Below are 23,269 nucleotides of genomic sequence, written 5' to 3' on the forward strand. Positions count from 1 at the left end.
GTGTCGTCTGCTTTTCTGCCTTTTCTAGGCGTCTGTGTCTGTGCTTCTGTCAGTTGGGTTTATCTGCGTCTGTTCCCCCGTTCGTTGTATCTGTAGACCTCCTTAATGAGTTCCTTCCATTTGATGGCACTTGGTGGTTGAATAAGGCGAAGAAGAGGGAAGCCGGCACCACACCCAACTTCCATCACCTCAACAGCACAAATTGAATTATTCTAAAAGAGCCCTGATAAAAATAAACATAAATCAGTCCATCTTTTGCTTCCATACATATTATCTTGGTCTGGATCAGAGAATAAAAATGCTCCTGTGAGAACAGACCTCATCACGTTGGCGAGTGATGACAGAGAAATGATAAACATCACTTCTGGTGCAGTTTATGGTCTTGTAAACTGAGATAATGGCGACTATTACGCTGATTGAGGTGCGTAGCGTCTGAAACACTGCTGACGCTCCTGATAAGGATCTTGACTTGTCTTTAGGCTCTTTGGATCGTTGCTGGTCCCGCTGTGTGTCTGGTTTTAGCTGGTCCTGCGTCAGTGTTGCGATGATCTTCCGATAGCGCTGTTAATATGCTAAGTGTTTGATTATGATGGCTTTTAAAGGTACTTATCCGAGCATCAAACAGCTGTTTAAAGACACGTCTGACATTCGTGGCCCCTTTCCGCTTGGTCTGTAACCGACGTGTCGTATTTCAGTATGTCGTCACGCAGTCCTGCGATGTCCAGGCCGAAACGGATGGCAAGGAAGCGGTAGAAAAAGATCAGAGCTCAAGGTGTTGAGTAGTCAGACCTGCTGAGAAATGCGAGAGCACAGAGAGCAAACCTGCCACTCTCGGCCGAGGAAAAGCCGAGCTCCTATTTTTAGAGCTGTCCTCTGTGACAACCTGCTCTGCTTCAGTTGTGCACGGATACAAAAGCCTGCGTTTTGAATAGACATTGTGTCGGCGCCGCAGCGGTGAACGCAAACGGTTCATTGTACACCTCTTTATTATTATTGCTTTCTTGCCTCCTGCATTCCTTCATCTTTGTTTGGACTCAAATTTATTCTGAGGAGCTTTTTTTAGAGCTGCAGCTGTTTGTTTTCACTATCGTTCCATTATTTTCTCAATGAGTTCACTAATGTTTACTTGCATAAAATATAAATGCACTTTACAATTTCCCAAAGCCCAAGTTGACTCATTTAAATGATCTTTCTTCTCTCGTAAAACACATTCAGTTTACTGTAAAACTAAGATAATAAGCAAATAAATTGAATATCCAACTCATTTGGGTTGAAAATTGACTTACAAGGTTCAATCAATCATTTCAATAATAACAGTTTAATTTAGTTTTGACCAATTAATCAACTAATTGTTTCGGCTCGAGGTCTTTTACAGTATTTTTTAATTAGCAAAGACAGTGAAAATGACTTGACTGTCAAACATGGACATTGTGATAGATGAAAGACAACTCACTTCATTTATTTTCTACATTATCTAATGCAGTTAATAAGCATTTTGAGTTGCAGTGAATTTGTTTCATTGCTTCTCCAAACCATCTCCTTTTTAGCACGGACGCCAAAAGCAGAATCTGTGTTTATAGTTATTCATAGCAACAAATCAGACGTTTTGCTTTGATGGAAATGGAACAGATATTTTTGGGTGTTTTGAGTTTTTCAGCTCGATAGTTCCGGTGAAACTTTGCCTCGTGCCGCAGAGGAAACCAAGCTACTCATTTACAGCCAGCTGTGGTTCATTTCTCATCCGGTGTTACAGAACACACTAACTGACATTTGATGTGCTTTTCATGTCAGTTTTGACATTCAAAGACCTTTTTGAAAGCTGAGTATTTTCAAAAGGGTTGACAGATGACATTTATTTAGATGGTAATGAGCACGCGTGGCGAGGATAACAAAGCGCGGCGTGTTTTTGTTGTTTGTGCCACTTAAATCTGATCCCAATCTCTGCGAACAATTGGTAGCAGAACTGTTTGATCTGTTCAGTGCGGCGCTGAAGCAGCTGCTGCAGGAGATATTTGAGATATTAATAACGATGCCTAGTCGTAGTCGTCTGGGTAAATAAGGGTTAAAAAATGTTTTCCGTCGTCATATACAAACCTTAATATTGAGCGAGACATGATAGAAGACAGTGATCATAGTGGTTTGGTGCTTTTACTTCAGTTTGAAACAGTAATCTGGCACACGCGAAGAGAGACTTAAATCAAACCTTCATATTCTATTATTTAGAGCCCAATTATCGAGGGTTTTGGGGCCAATGCAGTAAAAAAAATTCCAATACATATATTTCGGTTGATTTAATACATCGTTATCCAACCCTTTTGTCAACGAAATAACGTTTGATATTTTACAGTTGAGCCATAAATGTTAATATAAATAACTACAAAGAAAAGGGAAAAAAGAACCAAATGTTTAGAACTTAAGAATCAAGGATATATTATATTATATACATAAAGGCATTGTTTAGTCTGTAAAACAAAGGTTTTTTATACTGGCAAACAAACGCAGGTATACCTATTTGTGTGAAAGGTTCAAATCTACTGCTTTTTCATTTATATCTCATGAAATGTAGAGAAACGGGAACATTGGGCAAGAAACACAAAGGTTAAAACTCTGACACAATAAGACCCCCTCACTTCACCTCCTCCCCCACCGTGACTGTAAAGTTAAAGACTTCCAGTTCATAACCTTCCACAGTTAGTCTATAACCCGATCTGGAAACTTCTTGTTCATTATCAACTTTTCAATCTTACTCACTAACCACTGTTTCTCCAGAAGCATCTCTTTTTATTCCCCATTCTGATGTGTGCACCTTGCTGCAGGTGCAGGGGTACGGCAGATGTTTTGCCCCCTGTGCACGTGCTAATACATTTTTTTGAAACACGCCTGGCTGCGCGTGTTCCTGCCATCATTCTTTTTAGAGCAGCATGCAGGTGACATCAGCGTGATAGATGAAATAATGCCACGGGCTGCAACGCGGCTGCAAAACGCAGTCTCTTCATTAGAGCATCTTTCTCACTGTAACAATGGTGTTTAGAGGTGTTGTAAATGGGACTGGTGTCAGGGATTAATGCACCTAGCTGGCAGTCAGCAGTGCTGTGTTTCCTCTGCATGTGGCTTTCTGTTGGCTTACATACACATTCAGCCGATCGAGGGAAGACACAGATCAATAAATGAGAGTGGGTTTGATCCTGAAATAGTCGGCGTGTGTCCATGAGTTGAAGTTGGCTTGAGCAAGATACTGAAGAATTACTGCTCACTCACTGCAGGTCAGATGAGACTGGAAACTGAATTTTTGCTTTTGCAAGATGTAATTTAATTTATTGGGATTAAGACTGCTTGATTCTATATATGCCTTTGTGTCTCACGTGTCCTTTCTTGATATCATCAATACTCTATTTTTATTACTGTCAAAAGCCCATTAAAAGACCATTGCCAAAAATGTATTGATCCTTCTAGCAAGTATTGTCTGTGTATCCAAAGGCTGATATAGTTTATATGTACCATAGATCTCCACTGTTTTTTTTGTTTCCCAATCACCATCATGCTGGTATAAATACTCACCATCATGCTGGTATAAATACTCACCATCATGCTGGTATAAATACTCACCATCATGCTGGTATAAATACTCACCATCATGCTGGTATAAATACTCACCATCATGCTGGTATAAATACTCACCATCATGCTCATATAAATACTCACCAATGAACCAAATGTGTATTACTCTGCAGCTGAAAATAGTCATGAACAGTGTAATCCGACAAAGAAAAGACACCTTGAGGTATTCAGACACTTGTGTATTGTGTATTATAGTAGCATCCCTCTGGTCATTGTGTATTATCGCAGTATTTCACTCCGTGTTTACTCTCTTGCTGTCAAGCTAGAATGGATGCGGCGAGGTCATGAAAGACACAAAGGATATTGTCGGACTGAAATACTGGTTAAGGAAGGGAACCTCACACATGCAGTCCAGATATGACAGAGTTGTTTGGCTTGCTTCTGTTTTTAGTGCTTGATACTGCAAGTATGCACCTGATTGTAAATGTGACTGCTTAACGATGCTGAAATACTGTTTTATCTCCGCTGTGTTGTGATTGTGATGCAGAAAAAAAATGCAGCGTTTTATTCACGTTGTTTGCTGGAAAACATGTTGACTCAATATCGGTGTCAAAATGCTTGAAATGTGTGCGGCTGGGTCCTCCGCTGTTTTTCTGCTGAGTTGTATAAAGACGTTGAAGGATGTAGATGCAATTTGAAGATGCCATGTAATGATCGCTTTTTCTATCACCCCCTGTGTGAGTGTGTGTTGGTGTGTGTGTTTGTGTGTGTGCTCATTGTGTGGTGCGCTGGTGTCATCCTGCAGCGTAATGGGGTTTTTATGGTTTTAATGCTACGCATCAGCAAACAAAAGCCATCACATGTCCTGCGCCGTAAATGCTCGGAGCAGCCGGGTTCACAGACTGTTTACAAATGGCAGATGAGGCTCCACCCCCCTCTGCCTCATGCATTTAGCACACAGGGCAATTGAGCATGAGTGCATTTGTGTTATTCTCAAGTGGCGTTTTTCACATCACTGTCACAATCCCCTAAGATCGATGCATCCTGCCTCTTTAGCCTATACATTCAGCTTGTGATTAGTCAGTAAAAAATGGCCTGTTTGTTCCTAGAAAGCTTTAAACAAGAGGGGGGGTTGGCCAGAAAGGTTTGATATTCCCTAGACGCACACCCCGTTGCCGCGGTGATGTAATGATGCCTCTCCACGACCACCACCACCCCCCCCGGTGATTGTTGTAGATGTTAATGGCTGCACAGTGAAGCACCTGAGCCTTTTTTTGTTGTTAGATACATTACATCATGGCTCGGGGCAGGAGAGGTGATGTCATACCCGGGTCTCCAGCTTCCCTGCCCCCACCACAACCTCCCACTCACCTCCCCCCGACTGCTTTGACTGGAGCCGCTCCAAAGCCAGCCAGTTTTACGCTGCTTTCTAGGCATTGTCTGAGGCACAGCAGCCCGGCTCTTTATATCACTGTAACACAAAGCTCACACACAAAATGAATGTGTCAGATGTTTGGTTGGGATTGTTGGACTTTTTCAAACATGCATCCTTGTGGAAGGAGAATATTTTTTATATATTTCTGTGGGTGTTTTTTTAATTCTTTGTATAATTTAAACCTTATCATGCATGAAGATCATAAATAGAATCATGATTCTTTTTAATCAATGCAAATAATGTGTGGCTGCAACCAAGGATTCATTTGATTTATTCATTTGTGATTGTTTAGTCTTCAAAATAGCAGATACTGAAAACAAACCTTTAAATTGCTGTTGTTTTGTCTAATAAACAGTCAGAACCCCCTAAATATATAATATACAACTACTTAAACCAGAGACCAGCAAATCTTCTAGTTTGAGAAGCTGGGAATCTTAAGCATTGTAGGTTAATACATAATTTAAACTAGGATGCACATATCTCCGCCAAGGCCCAACAACCCCCTTGTATTCAAATCTCTCAAACTCTTAAATCAGTTCCCCAAATGTGCTTGATTGTTGTCATGAAGATCCACGAGTTATTCCCTGGGAAAATGGTGAAAAACGCCCCTGTACCGCATCCCTCCACCGAGTTTTATGGAAATCTGATGAAAACATAACCTCTCGCCGGAGGTAAAGGTCAATGATTTAAACGCTCATCAAACTCCTTAAATATTATGCTGATACTCCTATTGATATGCTGACCAGTAGCCTTGATGCTAAAATTACGTTTTAACTGTTCCTATTTCTTGTAGTTATTTTGTGCACAAAAAGCCATGAGTGTTTTGTCTATAATTTATCAAAACATCAAAATGACAGTAATAACAGTGATGGAGCAAGATGACAGAAAATGCCCGGCACTGTCTGAACAAAATGCAGGACGGTGCTTTGACAGCCAAATGACAAACAACGGAAATAACAAAATAAATGTGATGTCCTACTTTTTTGAGGTGTGACACTGTTTGGCGATGTGCTCCTTCATCTTCTATAGAATAATATGTGACGGCTCCAGTCGGTTACTTTGAGGCCTTATTTGTGTTTTTGGTTGTGAACTGAGGTGCTGGCTATTTTGCGGTGCGGCTTTGATCTGCTGATCTGTTGTTTATTGTCTTGGTCAAACTTTAAAACCTGCATTGTTTCGATGTGATGTGTCATTGTCATTTAAAGCATCTCCATCCTCATATCTCCGTCTGTCAGGAGACCTTCATATAAGGGACTGTCTCTGAATCCAATATCCAGAGTCTCTAGAGGCAGGGCCTGTCGCCTGCACACGCATAACACACACACACACACACACACACACACACACACACACACACACACACACACACACACACACACACACACACACACACACACACACACACACACACACACACACACACACACACACACACACACACACACACACACACACACACACACACACACACACACACTTTCTGTCTCGCTCTCACAAAGCAGAGTGTTGTTTAGTTGTTATTTGCAACCCTGTCAGTGATGCTGCCGCTCGCTGTACTACAGTCGAGTGAAAGTGAAGTGGCAGAGTCTATTTTCACTGTCTCTCTTACAAACACACTCGTCTCCCTCCCTCTCTTCATTTCGCCATGCCTCGCTGCCTCCGTCGCCACAGCAACTGAAGGCCCTGGAGGGTGTGTATGGGGCTGGATGGGTGGGTGAATTGGGTGCGGGGACTCGAGCTCGCCCAGTTGCCATGGCTATCCCTGCTGAGTGACGGCGACGGAGTGACATCACTGCCGCCATGTCTCCGCTTTCCTCTTCCTCCTCTGCCTCTATCTTCCAGCTGCATCTTCACTGGATGCCACTCTTCCTCTCCGTCTGTACGTCTTTCTTTCCCTACTCACTCTCTTAAGAGGAAGTGTGCCTCTGTCTCAGTTTCTGTCTCCTCTCCCCGCCCAGGAAATGGCTTTTACTTTATGCGGTTGCCATGCCAACCGGCTCCAGCCGCTTTCTTGCGCCGGAGCGAGCGTGACAATGGCATTACTCGCACTGTGGCCCCCCTCTCCTCCCTCGATCCCATCCATCCCTCGATCATCTATTCCTCAACCCTTTTCTTTTTGTCCTCCTCTCCTTTCATCTCTCCATGATCTCTCCTCCACTTTCGGCCTCTCTACGCCCTTCTCCTCTTCCCATCTCTCCATCAACCCTCCAGAGGAGCCCAGTGGCTGCTCTTATGGCATCACTGTTGGGCAAGGGAGGAGGTCCTGTCCTGTCCCCCCCATCTCTGCCACCGCCACCATCCCTCCTTCCTCCCCCTCCTCTGACACACATACACACATCCCTCCTCCTCCCACCCCCTTCCTGCTACCGTTACAAACACACACCGCTGGGTTTTAACGTACAGTACTTCGGTGGAGGCTGCAGGCGTCTCGGTCTTCGAATAATCTAATGGTGCATAAAGGCGCTGGACGTGCATGTGCGTGTGTGTAGCTTCACAGAGGGAGAGAGAGAGAGAGAGAGAGAGAGAGAGAGAGAGAGAGAGAGAGAGAGAGAGAGAGAGAGAGAGAGAGAGAGAGAGAGAGAGAGAGAGAGAGAGAGAGAGAGAGAGAGAGAGAGAGAGAGAGAGAGAGAGGGAGAGAGAGAGAGAGAGAGAGGGTGAAGAGGCGGAGGAAGCAAACGTGAGAGTGAAAGTGTTGTCAGCCATTTTTCTCATCTTTTTTTTTTCTCTCCTCCTCCTCCTCCTCCTCCTGTTTTCTGCTTTATTATCGGCGCGCTGCTGCTGCGCTCCGGCTGTGGATGTGATTGTCAAGTGCGCGCAGAGAAGCAGCTGTTTTTTTTTTTTTTCTTGCGTCCTGGATAAGAGGATATTTCTTCTCTGTTTCACCCTCCTCCTCCTCCTCTTCATCCGTGGGGGTTTTAAGATATTTCCGCGGGGAGGCTGGAGGTGAACGCTGGTGTGGAGACTCTTGAATCAGGCCAAGGAACAGCGGATACTCCCCAAAAAAACTGACAAGACGGTGCAGCCAGCCGAGGGAGTGGAGAGGGCAGGGGGGGCTTGGATTGGATATGATGGGGGTTCATGCTGTAGCATAGAGCAGCTCCGGGATGTTAGATTTTAACCTGGCGAACATTTTTTCATTATGAAACCATTAGCAGCGTCAGACAGCAATGGAGTCCCGAGCCAGCAAGATAAAACCCCGGTAAGTAGCGCTATCGACGTGCATCGTTTTCTCTCCCTCGCTCCTCTTCTGTTTTTTTTCCTCCCCTCGCCCTCATTTATGACCCAGTAGATATGATTACCGGCCGTGTAATGGATGTGCATCGGATTTCTATCGAGCCTGCAGAAGATGAATGAACGCAGGGCGGAGGAAGGGCGAGACAGGAACCTGGACGGGGCTGATCGGAGGCTGGTTATCGCCCCGTCGAGCCTCCGATGTGTGTCAGTGTGTTGTACTAGAAACGGCCGCCATGTGCTTGCTGTCACTCGAAGCAGACGCGCGCATACACGCGCACAACGATGTTAGGAGACTCTATTGGGCTTATGGGCCCGTAGCACATCGTGGGGATTATTAAAATATAGCAGCAGGTATTAAACGGGGTAAAACCCTATTTAAGTGTCATGCAAATATACCACACATGCACGCAGGGATCCGGTGGTGCATGTGTGTGCGGTGCAAATAACGCCCACATGCACGCGCGGACCAGGTGGTGCAGGTGTGTTTAACGACCGACGTCTCTGCCCTCGTTATGTTTTACGACGCACCGAGGTGACAATATTTGATTGTATAGGTCCGTAAGATGACATTAACCACGCCAGCCAATCAGCCGCACCACATGTCGTTTGCATTGCAGAAGAACAACAGTGAAAGCTGTAATAGATCAGGGTGGTTTGGTCGGAGAGGTGATGTCATGTGTGCAGAGATGAAGCTGCACTAAATTCAGTGATCCCACCTTTTTTAGCCTCTTGGAGCTGCAGGCGTGTGAATCCTGCAAGAACACACTGATCAGTTGCATGAATCCTTCAGTTTCTGGTCAGTCTCTTGTTTGTGGCGAGCAGCTGAGACGCTTCAGGTTCTGACCCACCGGGTTCCTCTGGTCGCCGGTGGCGCTGTCCGAGGTGCTGGAGGCGGCTCCGGCAGACGGAGGCCCGAGCTGATCTGCACTTGAACGGTGAACGGATTGATCGGCTGCCTGTCAGCGCTGCTGGCATCACTCACACACACACACACACACCGGGACCACACAGACACACACGCCAGCAGGGTTGTAAATCACACTGATGGACGGTTACTGGATCATAGAGCACAGACGCAGACCTAAAGAATCACCGTAATATTCCTATAATAGTAATAGATGTGGTACTTGTTGATGCTATACTTCATCTGCTGTCGGTTCTCTTGGTGAGGCCTCATATAGGCTAAGAGCCAATAGTAGTCTCTGCAGTTGTAACGACTCAATTTCTAGACCTTCTTAATGTACATATGTGCATATTTAAATAACCTTTTTTACAGCATATGAGTGTATGTGAAGTATGGCTTTTTTTTTGCTGGTACTGTTAAACTGAAATAGATCTTTCAACATTGATTGGACTGGTTTTCTATAAATAGCTCAAAAAGCACCCAGTGATTGGTAGCAGCTCTACACACATAAAAAATACACTTAAAGTATCGTTAAACACTTATTGTGTGGTTACTATAGTTGCTTTTAACAGGGAAAAGCAAAACAGCACAGTTGCCTTCAAGTAGCACATTAAATTCAAGAACCCTTCACTGGCAGGATGCCATCATATCTGCAGCCAAAACCTGATTAATGTCCAACACACATGCACGTCAAATCAGACTAAGCTTTTATGTCAAACATTGGGAAACATGAGTGTAACGATCTCAGTTTGGCTCATTTAACAATCGGCATCTTTCAGCTTGTGTCAGTCGCCCACATCCGGTATTTTGCACTCAGGACAAACAGGAGTATTTTTATATTTTTGATTTCTTTTAATATACAATCATGTTAAAGGTCTTAACGTTTGACCTTCACTGTTTTTCTTCTCTATCTTTCCCTCCACCCCCCTCATTCCTTATTGTTTGTTTTGTTTTTAGCATATAAATGAGGGTTTGTGTAAATATTCATTTAGCCCAGCAGGAAACCCACCATGGGCAAAGTCAATAACAGCCACCAGATCCTATTACAGTAATGACATCACCAGAGTAGGCTTTTGACCATTGGCTGCAATATGTATGTAATTTACAGAACTCTGCAGACCTGTGATTTACATTCCTACAGCTGCACTTTACCTTGACAGCAACAAGGCACATGTTGAATCACACCATCACAGTACATTTCATGTTGATTTATCAGGTTTTATGGACCTGGCTGTGAATGCCGTCTCCTTATCTTTGAACATTTTGTTGAATTGATGGTGATATACAGACGACCTGCGCCCAAATGTTTTAGCCTCGCTGGGCCTAGGTAATAAATCTGTGGGTTGCATTCAGGGTCTTGACGCTGGTGGCCGTCTTTGTATATAACCTGTGCTTCTTTAGTTTCCTGAAATGTAAGAAAAACACATAAATCTCATGATCTGTATCCTTTCTAATCTTGTCAAAACTCAATAACATGAACATTGTGCAAAGAAACCTACTTTATGAAGATTTAGTGTTCTGTTGCACTTCCACTCGTATACTCTTTACGTAGCTAACGTCTAGTTAGTCTAGTGGACTGTATTCCTCATTATAGATAGTCATCTCCCCCTGTCTAGCTGCTGGATTGTGTGGTGCTGACTGGCAGCGCTGTAGGGAGAGGAAAGCCCACAGTGCATATCAGACCCATTTAATCGGACACCCTACCGAAAAGGTTTTAATCTTTTGATCCGTGAGGCCCGGGAAAGCGAGAAACTGCCACCGTGGTCAGGGGAAACTCTGAGATGTGCTTGTTGTCTCTTTAAACAAGCAGAATTAAAACCATGAGAAATGTTTTAAGAGGCTGTGCAGCTGAAGACTATTTTGTCATTGTGTTTTGCTAAATAATCTAAATCCAATAAACCAGCTCTTTTATTCAACTTTGTTCAGTGAAAGAAGGGCTTCTTTTTTTGGGACTTGTCAACGTTTTGCACGCCACTCAGGGTTGCATTTCTGAGCTTGGCCACCCGCAGCATTGGACAGCTAGTGTCGTAGCACAGATTCACCCCCCGGGCATCTAAAGGCGGTAAAGAGATTGAGAGCCAGCCAGCGCTTCCACCCAGGGCTTCCACCCAGCAATCTAGGTCATTAGGTCTACAGTGTAATTTAAGGAGCGCCACATCTGCTCACATGTAGGCAGAGCTGTGGCTGGAGCATTAGAGCGATGCTTAATCCTCCTGCGACAGCTGATTGTACGCATTCTCGACTCGCGCTTCTGCAGAGCTCACTTCATTTGTTTGAGAGAGAGTGCTGAATTTGGAGCACAGGAGCACAGAGGGGACGATATAAGGTAGGATGATGGTCTGAATGTTGAGAGCTGTGGTTGATGCTGAGTCTATTATAACCTGATTTCAAGAAACCTGTTATTTCAGACTCTGTAGATCAATTGGAGGTAACAAGGCACGGTGCATGTATTGCCGTGTTCTTGTGCCACTGATTGGAAAAGCTTAATGGGTGCGTGTCATTATTGTTGTGCTGGCATCCATCTTGGCCCAATATCTTACATGCCGTTGGGCCAAGGAGGTCAATGGACCACATGCTTATAGACTGAATGTACCCTGGCTTATTGACCAACAGACGGATGACCTAAATGAGTGGAGTGAAAGGATTAAGTGTTTATTATCCTCTCCCTTTATCCCTCTTTGCTGCCGTCCCTTTATCTCTCTCTCTTTCCGGGGGGAGGGGCTTGTACGTATACAAAGGGCAAGGGGGGGTTATTGGGAGGTGGTGGGACGTTTCCGAGCTGGTTGTGGAAACCAGTGGGGATATTATTATTGACATGTAGACCACTCCAGTGCCCGGCTGGAAGGCCTTATCGACACAACTCCACATGACTGGTCTTGTACTCAATAATGAGAATATTCAATTAATTTAGCCCCAGTGCCCTCCCACTTATTGAGTGTGCAACCAAAGTGTTAAGAGTATGTTAACAATGACAGAATACACTTGATGTTAATCTTCAAAATGGATCAGGAATATATGTATATTTTTTTTAGGCTAAGGATGCTGGGTAATGTAGTTTTCTAGCAAGCATGAGCAGTTAATTTGAGCCCATAGACTGTATATAAAGATGACTCTTGAGTCTTTGGTTTCATTTATAGCCAGAGTCTGTAGTGATCTAAGTGTGGAGCTGCGGTCCCTGCCGATACAGACGCTCAACCAATCACGAGTCAGTCTCAGCTGTCAATCATGACGTTTGACCACATTTTTATAGCCCCTTTCTCGAACCAACATCAGTGTCATAATGTCAACCTAAAATTGGAGAAGCTACCTTTTGAGACAAAATCTTTACAGGTTACTTTGGCAACTGCATCATACTTTTTTCCGGTTGTGTTATATGAGAGCAATGCACTGAACCATAATCCGTTTAGGTCCCTAAAGTCATCAAAAGAAAATTTGTAGAGGCTTTATCACTCCACTTCCAAACAAAGACATTCATCACACTAACACAATATTGTCCAGCCAGAGATAATAACGTAGGAGTCAGCTGGAGGCACTCAGGGTGAAGTCGAGCAGACGAGGGGATGGAAAATGGTAGCCCCAGAGCAAGGGGGGAGCTAGTGACTGACTGGCCCCTCTGGTCGTCCATTTTGATTGGTGCAGCCAGCCAGATAATTAAACGTGATGGCAATCTTTGACACAGTGTAATCACATCACACCTCGGTACCACAGGAGCTGCACTGTCTGGCCCTCGGTCTCTCGCCAGCGACGCAGGAAGACTCTTTGTGAATAGAAATATCTCGTATTCTAATCCTACCCCAAACAAACAGCTCAGAACTGTCAAAACAACTTTTGCTAAATTAATTTAGTGACTTAAACACCTTCAGGTTGTCAATTTTTTTTATTGTGGCTCATTAATTTTGAGAAGTCTATCAGTCATGGATTCTAGTTTTCCACATTGATAATTCACTTTCCCTCTCAACTCTATTAAGCCTTAAAGTACGCTGAGTGGCAGACGATCGCTGGAACCCGTGTACCTGCTAATCAACCTTGTACGTATTTCTATCTTAGTGTATTCCATTTGTCATCCAGGAGACTTCACACTGTTTCAGCTGATGAGACCGATTTCCATAACAACCTGAGGCAGTGTAGATATTTACAGCACCAGGTGCATTTTTGAGGTGGATGATGCTGACACCCAGACGACTCTACTTCAAAGACTATTCCAGGTTTCACAGTTCAGGATGTAAAGAAGGAAAAAGCCTGGTTGGTGCACACGAGCCGTCAAATGTCACAGCTACATCAGGATATAATCAAGTTTTTCTCTGACCTTTTATTTACTGGCATTCAAAGCTCAGTTAATATTTTTTCCCATCCAAAGGAAGAAATCCGTGGTCTGTCCACATCTGAAAATATCCAGCGTGTGTAAACTTCCTCTCAAGATGTTTAGATTCAGCTCTGATATCCAACAGCACGACGGATGAGGCAACCTAGTTAAATCAGCCACATTTGACTTTTAGGTGTGAAAATGTAATATTGATGAGCTGCCACAGCCAGAAGTGAAGTTGAAAGTGGGTTCGGAGCGGTCTCCCTGCTGAGTATCAAATATATATTGGTAAATAAAACATTTAGCCATAAAATATTCACATCCATACACCCTGTGAACCAGTTTACGCAGTGTGATTAAATTCATCGCTCACCCCTCTAGCATCTTGTCGGATATGATGAATTTCACCCAAAAAATATAGAATAATGTATAAAACATCACTTGAAATAAAATGTTACTGATAATATTTAACATTTATATAGATTAAATTATAAAAATGTTAATATTATTTTAGTGTCAGTAAAAGGCCAAGTAGAAATACTTCAGAACCTAAGCTGACATCTTTTTATTTATTTGGTTATTGTGTCTAAAAGCCCAAAATAATCATTGATATTTATATAAAAGAAAAAAGCAGGAAAACACACATTTATTCGTTGATCTTTTTTGCTTGATAACTGATTGAAAACCTTTTAAATGATTGCCAACTTTTTTCCTCAATGATTTCAGCTCAACAACATAAAAAAAAGTCACCGTACTAACAGCCGTACTTTTGTTTGATTCATCTCCTTCCCATACTTTCAGCAGGAGGTTTGTGATGTAGTTTAAATCTCAGGTTCTTCTCCATAGCGACGTGGGGTTGGCGCAAAACATGGCTAATTACAGTGGGGCTTTCGAGTCACGCAGGAGGGTTTCCCCCAATTACTGCCTGGTATTCGTTCAGATTATCCAAGTTGCTTTAATTGGGGTATTTCCTTAATGTATGCAGCACTTCTTGTTCGTTTGCTTGGTTCAGGAAAACAGCTCTAGTGTATTTAATGGCTAACCGCCGATATCTACTGGTTTGTCAGAGGAAAAAATGTGTCACTCAGTTTTTGGCATCTTTCTATTGTCAGTTAAGAGCGATTTTAGACGCTTTAGATTCCCCCCCCCCTTTTTTAAACCTCCCCTTTCTGATTTGTGATTTTACCCGACAACTCTTTAACCAACATACGGGGGGGGTTTAGCGGAGGGGCCTGTTTTTCAGTCCCATATTGTCCTAAACCTGATAAAGGTTTTTTTTGACGGATCCATTAAGTCGAGTTATTAAATTAACAACTTGTCTTTTCTGCCTTTTCCTTTGCTTTGATAGTAGATTATGTGTAAGCGGCGGAGTGGAGCTCTTGCAGTGGGAGTAATTAATGTTTTAGTTCTGTTAACAATGAGTAATCACAACAATTGGAAAAATCATTTTTATTCTACCCTTTAGCAATTAACATTTACAGGGCCGTTTTATAGTTTTTGTATAAAGCAATTGCAGGAAATCCATTGTCATTAAAACAGCTATTAACTGAACGTCCGCTTCACCAAAACATTTTATATTTCATGAGACTTTTCAAATATAAAATAGGGAAGAAAATGGAATATCATCCAAGCATAGTAGACGGTCAGTGAGTGTCAGTGTGAGTGACCAGTGGTGGTTGCTGGGCTGGATGATACTGACCATGTGTGTGTATGTTGTGTGTGTGTGTACGTGCAGCTCCCCGCAGACTTCAGCCGACTTCACCTGGCCGACGGCTTGCACCCACAGGTGACCCACGTCTCCTCCAGCCACTCAGGATGTAGTATCACCAGCGACTCTGGAAGCAGCAGCCTGTCAGACATTTACCAGGTAAGGCCCCCACACCCAAACTTGGTGCTGGATCCCCCCCCCCGCACCTGGACTCCCCTGGATAGTTGAGTAGGTGCAGTAGTTTTTTAGTAGGTGGAGTAATAAAGAAGTTCCATCTGTTGGGCTCGGGTTTGGTGTCTAATGTTGTTGTTTATTTACACTCTTAAACATTAAGTATCTTAAGCTGCTTTCAGACATGAACTGTCAGATGCTCCGGATGTTCTTCTCCTGCCGACCCCCTAGCAAAATGTCCGGGTGAGTCAATGTGAGAATACAACAGGAAAATGTCTGGAAAATTTAGAGAGAGCAAGGGGGCGTTTAGATGATGTTTCTCTCATGTTACGAACAAACAGAATAAATATATCTTGGGCTGAAAAAGATGTCAAACACGTAGAAGAAGCCGATGATGTCAACTTGGAAAGACGAAAAGATTCGAGACCTCTTGGTGATAAGACTCGACGCTGGTGATCTTCTCTGGTGCCGTCCCTCACCTGAATGTTTCAGACATTTTCTTGTTGTTGTTGTTGTGAACGCATCTGATGCAGAAAATCTTCTGCTCCGCTTTTCATATGTAAAAGAAAATTGCTCAGACCCAATTTTCAGGACATTTTCCAAGGTTCATGTCTGGAAACAGCTTTAAAAAACATCTTTCAGCACTTTGGGAAATACCTTTATTCTCCTTCTTGCCTGAAGTTACATGATACCACTCATACCACGAGCATCCAGTTAGCTTAGCTCAGCATATTTGATTTGAATGGCACATGTTTTCAACAAATTAAACAAAATTGTGCTACACTTGTTGTTTCCCCCCCTGTTTCCAGTCTTTATGCTAAGCTAAGCTAAACTAAGCTGTTTGTAGCTGGCTCAGCTTTATATATTTACTGTACAAAAACAAGAGTGGTATCAGTCTTCTCATCTAACTCTCATGGTCTCATGTTTGTCTATAGGAGAGTGGGGTTGTAACCAAATAGGGAGCATGTAGTTGAACAATATATTTTCTAGTATAATGTGGTAATAATATATAATCTTAGTGGATAGATTAAGTAAGAGGGTCAAACTGATATTAGTCTCATTAAGTACTCATAACACGAGATAAGCAGCATAATAAGCCATTTCTTGACTTGCAATTTTATGGTAAAATAACCCCCAAAAAAAGCTATAGGCCACTAGACAGAATCAGATTAGCATTGCTGGAATGATAATGAAAATATAACACTTATTAATGTCAGTTAAAAAAAATAAACTGGTCCGCCAGCTTCAACAGTGGTAACTAAAACACGATACTGCTCAGAAGAACGCCCACACACACACACACACACAAACACAAATTCTCGTGACTGTGGACGTGCCCCAAACCCTGCAACTAATCCTCTTAACATAGCACACCCACCCCATTGGCTCCCAGTGCCGTCACCTGCTGTGAGCCTATTTATGTGTGTGTGTGTGCTTGTTTGTCTGTGTGCTTGTGACTGTGCTCAGGGGCATCAGTCAGAATCCCTTCATTTTGTTCAGACTGATTCCTGGCTCGTGTTTGTGTGTGCAGGGGCGTTAAATTGTTTAAATGCAGCTGTATAGTTGCATGTGTGTGTGGGGCTGGTATGAGTGAGCATTGCTGTCGAATCTGTGTGTGCGTGTGAGTGTTATTGTGTGCGAGTGTGTGTGCTCGGCCATGCTGTCGCTGGCTGGGGCAGGTTGAACAGGCTCTACTGTCCCCAGTCTGTGATCCTGGTCTTATAGCCATCTGCTAGCAGCTCTCTGGCAGTCCCTTGATATCTCTGTCTCTGAATCTCACTCACACACACACACACACACACACACACACACACACACACACACACACACACACACACACAACTGTCCCATTTATCCTCGTTTGCTGGATCCCTGCACACACAGCTTTTCTCTAACCTGTAGAAAAACCTCTTTCCTTGCTCTTGTTTACCGGTTCTACTCAAACACCTCGCTGTAGCTCTGCTTTGCCTCGAAGTCCTAATCTTTTCTTGCTTGTCACAGTCTATAAAATTTCTCCTCTCAGCTCACTGGTGAGCTACTTGTGTGTGTTTGTGTGTGTATGTCAGTCCTTGTGCGACCTCTACCATGAAAGTTCTTGTCACGTATCCTTGCTGTGTTTTTGTGTGTATTCAGCTTCAATCCTGTAATAATTCAAGTCCTTTTTAAAGCATAAAATGAGCTGGTTTGAGTTCCTTAGATATGAGGATTTGCTGCTGTGCTTTGTTTTTCATGATGGTAAAGAGACAATTTGGGGGGTTTGAACAGATGGTGACAAAAGAAGTTATTTGAGTGTGTCAAACTGTATTTTCTGACATTTCTTATTCAGAAGATTTCATCAATTAATCCATAAAATAATCAATAGATTAGTCTATAATGAAAATAATCATTGATTACATCCCTAGTTCAATTCATGAAAGATTCATGAGGGCAGTTATTCCAGTGTTTACTTGTGAGTGACCGCTTGTCAAAAAACGTTTTATCTCAACCTCTTAAGGTAACTACTGCTCCACCACTAATGACGATTAAATGCTAGAAGTTAAATAAAGAAGATTGGTCGTCATTTATCAGTACAGATAGATTCAGCACACAAAATTTGAATGTCCAATCATTAAAACTTGTTAATTGAGGATTAAATCACATCCGGCCTGACTCCTCCAACTGTTTGTTTTATGCAACATTACTTTTTTATCGTGGGTTTAAGTTGCACCCTGCAGGTTTCAGAATTAATAATAAAATGTAATAGATTACATGTTTGTGGTCCTCACTGGGGATGTTTTTGGAATAAACACATCACAGGAGGCCTGGCTCTTTACACTTGAGGCCACAGGAAGTCGCTGGTACACAGAAACATGTTGGTATTAAAGTTTAATCGTCGTCTTCATCACAGTTTTCAGCGTTTAGCCTGTGATGGTGTGAAGAGTTGCTGAGCAGATAGCGGGTGTGGAGTTTTTTTTAATGGAAAGCACTGAATACTTAAACCTCTGGGCTGCTCTGATCTCAACAGCCACCGCTGGCCTCCACCAGTGAAGCACCATATGAAGAGTCGCTCCCACGTCACTGCCAACATGGCGCACTGTTTTGTGTCTGAATAAATCATGAAATTGGTCCTTCAGCAGGACTTTGAAAGCATTGATCCAAGAATAGCGTTGATGAAATATTAACAGCACCTGACTCGCCTACAGACTCTTAATGCTCGCTGCATATTTATGGATTTTTGATGTATACATGACACGGAAATGAGACTGCATGAATACAAAGACGCACAGGCGAGCGACCTTTGTGTAAATACAGCAGGCCGGCTCAGAGACGTTAACAAGGTGTCTCCATGTGGAAGGCTGAGCGTTTGTTTTGTACCAAGTTGAATACTATGACGTCATTGCGGTACAAAGGAATACTGTATGTCCGTTTGTTCTGTAATATATGTTCTGTGGATAAAAGGTGAACCTGTCGAGTGTGTTAGCAATAAATGTACAACTGGATTTTGTTTTTAGAAAATCCATTTTCACTTCTGGACAGACCGTATTTGTCGCAGATGCTTTTGATGCCATATACCTTTTTAGTTTCTTTATTTTGGTTCAAGCTCAGATGTGCTGTACTGCTTTTATTGTTCCCTGCTCCTTTCTCGATCTGTGTGTGTCCACGCCCACATCATCTGTGCAGACCCTGTCCCTGCCCCACCCGCCTGTGTGTGTGTGTGTGTGTGTGTGTGTGTGTGTGTGTGTGTGTGTGTGTGTGTGTGTGTGTGTGTGTGTGTGTGTGTGTGTGTGTGTGTGTGTGTGTGTGTGTGTGTGTGTGTGTGTGTGTGTGTGTGTGTGTGTGTGTGTGTGTGTGTGCGCGCGCTGGTGACGCCCCAATGGCCACTCAGACACTGGCCTGAATCATTGATGAGCCCTTTTCACATGGCATTTGAAGAGAAATGACATAGGGTTTCGGTGAGAGACGGGGTACTGGGACTCAGAGCTTTGAAAAATTTACAGCCGACTGACAGTCTGTGAGGTGAAGATGCGTCTGGCTCTTGGATTTTGTGGACAGTTTGTAAAGACGACCTTTTCTTCGCTTTCTATTACGCAGCTCGACTACGCCGAGGTAAGAGGGTTCGCTGTGGTCGGTCGTCAGCACAGATGCTTGTTTGTATCACTGCTTTGGTTTATTCTGAGAGGTTTTCATGTTTGGAACCAGGCAATGTGGCCCCTCTGTCATTTACAGAAGTATTTTTCTTTGATGATAGCAGGAGCCCTCTATTGCTCATGCACAAGTATTTGCATTGCTTTCGTTTCTCATCTTAGTTGATTTTACTGGTTCCGCACATGTTTCATCTTGTGCTTTCAAAGAACAGGATCTGGCTGTGAGGCAGGCGGTGGAGTTTGCTGAGGAGAAGAGAGGGAAGTTGGGAGTTAATTAGCTTGGTTCCATGCACGGCAGACTGTTTGGTATGGAGTGTTGATGACTGTCTTTCTCATACATCACTGAATACCTCTCATCAATTTCATGAAATGGCTCAAATCTGCAGTTTCTCAGATGGTCTTTTTTTTGGGAAATGCAGTGTGTCGCAGCTGATGTTTGTACCGTCGTGTGATTTCCGCAGTGTGTATGTGCCTGCTCCTCTGCATCCACTGGCTGTTTACAAATTCTGCTCTGTAGTTTGTAAAGTCGATCGTGAGTTTGGTGTCTGGCTTTGTCAGCAGCTACCAGCTTTTGAAATTAACATGTGGGTGATTTGTTGTCTTGCTCAAAGACACTTGCATAGATTCAAACTCTGACCCGATGGTTGTGTTTACAGCCGGCTGTATGTTGCCAACCGCTGACGTTGGATGGAGAAATCCCTCTATGTTAATCAATAATCAATGACTAACTCCTTGTTTGTTTCCCCCTTTCGTAGGCCACAGAGAACGAACCCGGTGACATGGACCTGAGTGGCCTGCCGGAGACCGCTGTGGACTCCGAGGAGGACGACGATGAGGAGGATATCGAGCGAGCGTCGGACCCCCTCATGAGCCGGGACATTGTGCGTGACTGCCTGGAGAAGGACCCGATGGACAGAACCGATGATGACATAGGTGAGCGCCCAGTCAGGAGTTCTATTGTCTGTTATTGCTTGTGCCACAAATTCTAAAACATACTGAATAACAACAGTGTTTACGTCTAGCTGCAGCTTATTAATATCAGTATTGCAAATACATTTATTTGGCATTGCGGTGCAGTTTATTTTAAAAAGTCTATTTCTGTGCAAACCTGAGAGTGCAGTGTTCGCAAGACTTCTTTAGAGAATGATAGGATTTGAAGATGTCACCGAAAAACACAGAGCTGCTCTCAGCTGGGACCAAATGGGGAAACGACTGGGACAGCACTCGTCCCAGTTTACGCTAAATTCAGTTTTCTGTGTGAAAACCACACCCTCCCCTTCTTATTTAAATCGGTCACAGCAAATTTGCATTTGTGTGAAGTCTGAACTGCTCTCGTTTACAACCCAAGCTTTCGAGTAATTCTCAAAGCCACATCAGGCTTGCAGTATCATATCCCTGAAAGCTACGATGACTCAACTCCAATGATAATGATAGGCAGGTTGGAAAGAAAGTAGAGTACACACTCTTAGAGCTTAGCTACAGATGTGGACTGGAGGAGGATGATGCATTGAATGTAGAGAGAGTAACAACGAGTGCCAACTCCCTCCCCCCCTCTCTGCTGATGCCCCCCCTCCCTCTGCCGGCAGGCTTTTCTAGGTCACTCCGGCACATCCTCTCGCCTCACCTCTCCCAGCACATTAAACTTTCAGTGCTTCCACAGCTTCACACACGACGCTGTTGCCATGCCAAGCACAGGTCAGCCTAAACGCCAGACTGCCGCTGGCCAGCCAGTGGGGGAGACGTTGATGGTAGAAAATACATTTAAAAGAATGAAAAGATCCACAGAAACATTACTACAACACTACTATTTGCATTAATAGATATCTCTTGAGGTTATTAGATGCCACTACAAATTGTGAGACAGCTGTAGAGATTCTCAGATGCATCTAGAGATTGCCAGATAGGTCTAGAGATTGTGAGATGATTCTAGATGTGTGTGAAAATGTGTTTTTTTTTTGGTCATTTGTGTGAGCAGATCCTTTAAACCTGTTCACCGCTGACGGAGCACTCAGTTTGATTTCTGTTGCGGTTCAGTGTCTCCAGTGAACTCACACAGGGGTCACGGAGCGAAGTGTCAGCGATTATTCTTGGCTCCCCCTGAAAGTTTATATCAATGGAATTGATATTTGGCTTGATGTTCTCCAGATAATGATTCCTCTGTTGGCTATTCATTGTGGTGATGATCCATTTTGATGCTCAGCCTGCAGCTCGTGCCTTCTAGGCTGGAAGTGAGGACGGGGGCGGGCGTGCCAAGAGCGCTGCACGTCCTCTCTCTCTCTCTCTCTCTCTCTCTCTCTCTCTCTCCTCTGGGTGTCAAGACTCTGTTTGCTCTTTTCTTTTTTCTTCCTAACCTCCCTCCACTCACTCCGCTGTCTCTCCTCTCTCCCCCACACAGAGCAATTACTGGAGTTCATGCATCAACTGCCAGCGTTTGCAAACATGACCATGTCAGTGAGGAGGGAACTCTGCGCCGTCATGGTTTTTGCTGTGGTGGAACGCGCCGGCACCATCGTTCTCAACGATGGAGAGGAGGTGTGTGTTGCTCCACATTTATCCACATAATAAGCCTGGTCTTGTGACATTGTCTTGCCTTCGTGTGTGTGTTTGAACTGCACAGTAGTTTCACCTCTTCACGCCAATGAATCTCTATTTTTCCATTTGATGTTTTTCTGCTCTATTAAACTTGAACGGCCGACATCTCTTTATCACCAGGCCTCTCTGGGCTCCCTCAGGCAACTAAAGCAGGCATCACTTATTCTCCTTCTCCCTGGTCAGAGCATATCAATGGAGACAATTTGATCGTTTTGCTATAATGCACTCAAACAATAGAGAGGAGAACTTGCCTCGAAGGCCTGGACACTAAATCTCCAGTCACAGGGAATTCAAGGTTCACGGAGTCGCTGTCGGCTTTAAAGCTGTGAGTCTTTAAAATGTGGGTCAGCTTTTCAGGAATTCTTAAAACAATCCCAGCTAATGAAAAATAAAAGAGTATCCTCTTTTTAATCAAGCATTTACGACTTCTAACAATACTTCTAGTGCATTGTAACGTATTTTAGTTGTGTTACGCTGGGCAGTTTTAATATTCCCATGCTATCACTCTATCCTTCAGAGGAAAGTTAGAAACCATCTGCAGCAGCATTGTGTAGTTACTGCATATGGTTATTTTTGATTAATAACTTTAACTCGTTCATTGACAACAGCTGTTAGGAACATTTGTATTATTTATTTCATCATTATTACTGTTTCTCCTTCTGTTTTCATTCCGTGCTCTCATTTCTTCTTCTAATGTCTAACCACCATCTCCTGGTGTTTTTGTACAGTTGGATTCCTGGTCGGTGATTCTCAACGGTTCGGTGGAAGTGACGTATCCCGACAGCCGGACGGAGATCCTGTGTATGGGGAACAGCTTTGGGGTGTCACCGACCATGGAGAAGGAATACATGAAGGGTGTGATGAAGACCAAGGTGGACGACTGCCAGGTAGGATAATAATATGTTTGTACAGGACCACTGAGCTCTTCCACTGCTCAGGTTATCAGGTCAATTTCCTCTTCATCTTGGTGTGAAAATCATGGCATGACCCCTGCTGTCACTGAGAGCCACTTGACGTAAAGGTGTTGGCACTCATGGAACTCAAATCTTCTTGGACAGTAGCATCCCCCAGATATTTTGAAAGCGACTCAGTCGGCACATGTAAAGAGCAAGTGTGCTTAATGGGAATGAAGCAGTGAAAGTAACAACACAGAAAAGTTTCAGGAATTTAGGTCATCAGGTTCCGTCACTGGAATAAGAATATCTCTGCTCCTAATTTGTGATTTACTGCCATGGAAAAT

The 23,269-nt window shown here is 43.5% G+C and overlaps 1 protein-coding gene across 14 annotated transcripts in view; it reads left to right on the forward strand.

Moving 5' to 3' along the window:
• Positions 1–23,269, forward strand: part of rapgef2b (Rap guanine nucleotide exchange factor 2b) — a 98,642-nt gene that overhangs the window by 59,507 nt on the left and 15,866 nt on the right. For 10 of the 14 annotated variants that reach the window (XM_047340684.1, XM_035160611.2, XM_035160612.2 and 7 more), the window contains 4 exons: positions 15,170–15,301; positions 20,193–20,370; positions 21,833–21,969; positions 22,758–22,916. In XM_047340684.1, the coding sequence (XP_047196640.1) occupies positions 15,170–15,301; positions 20,193–20,370; positions 21,833–21,969; positions 22,758–22,916 (606 nt within the window). Of the gene's footprint in view, positions 1–7,663; positions 8,193–15,169; positions 15,302–20,192; positions 20,371–21,832; positions 21,970–22,757; positions 22,917–23,269 lie in introns of those variants that run through there. The other 4 variants (XM_047340691.1, XM_047340692.1, XM_047340693.1 and 1 more) reach the window with 4 other exon arrangements.

This window comes from Hippoglossus stenolepis, chromosome 7, assembly GCF_022539355.2.
Source record: "Hippoglossus stenolepis isolate QCI-W04-F060 chromosome 7, HSTE1.2, whole genome shotgun sequence".
NCBI classification, from domain to species: domain Eukaryota; kingdom Metazoa; phylum Chordata; class Actinopteri; order Pleuronectiformes; family Pleuronectidae; genus Hippoglossus; species Hippoglossus stenolepis.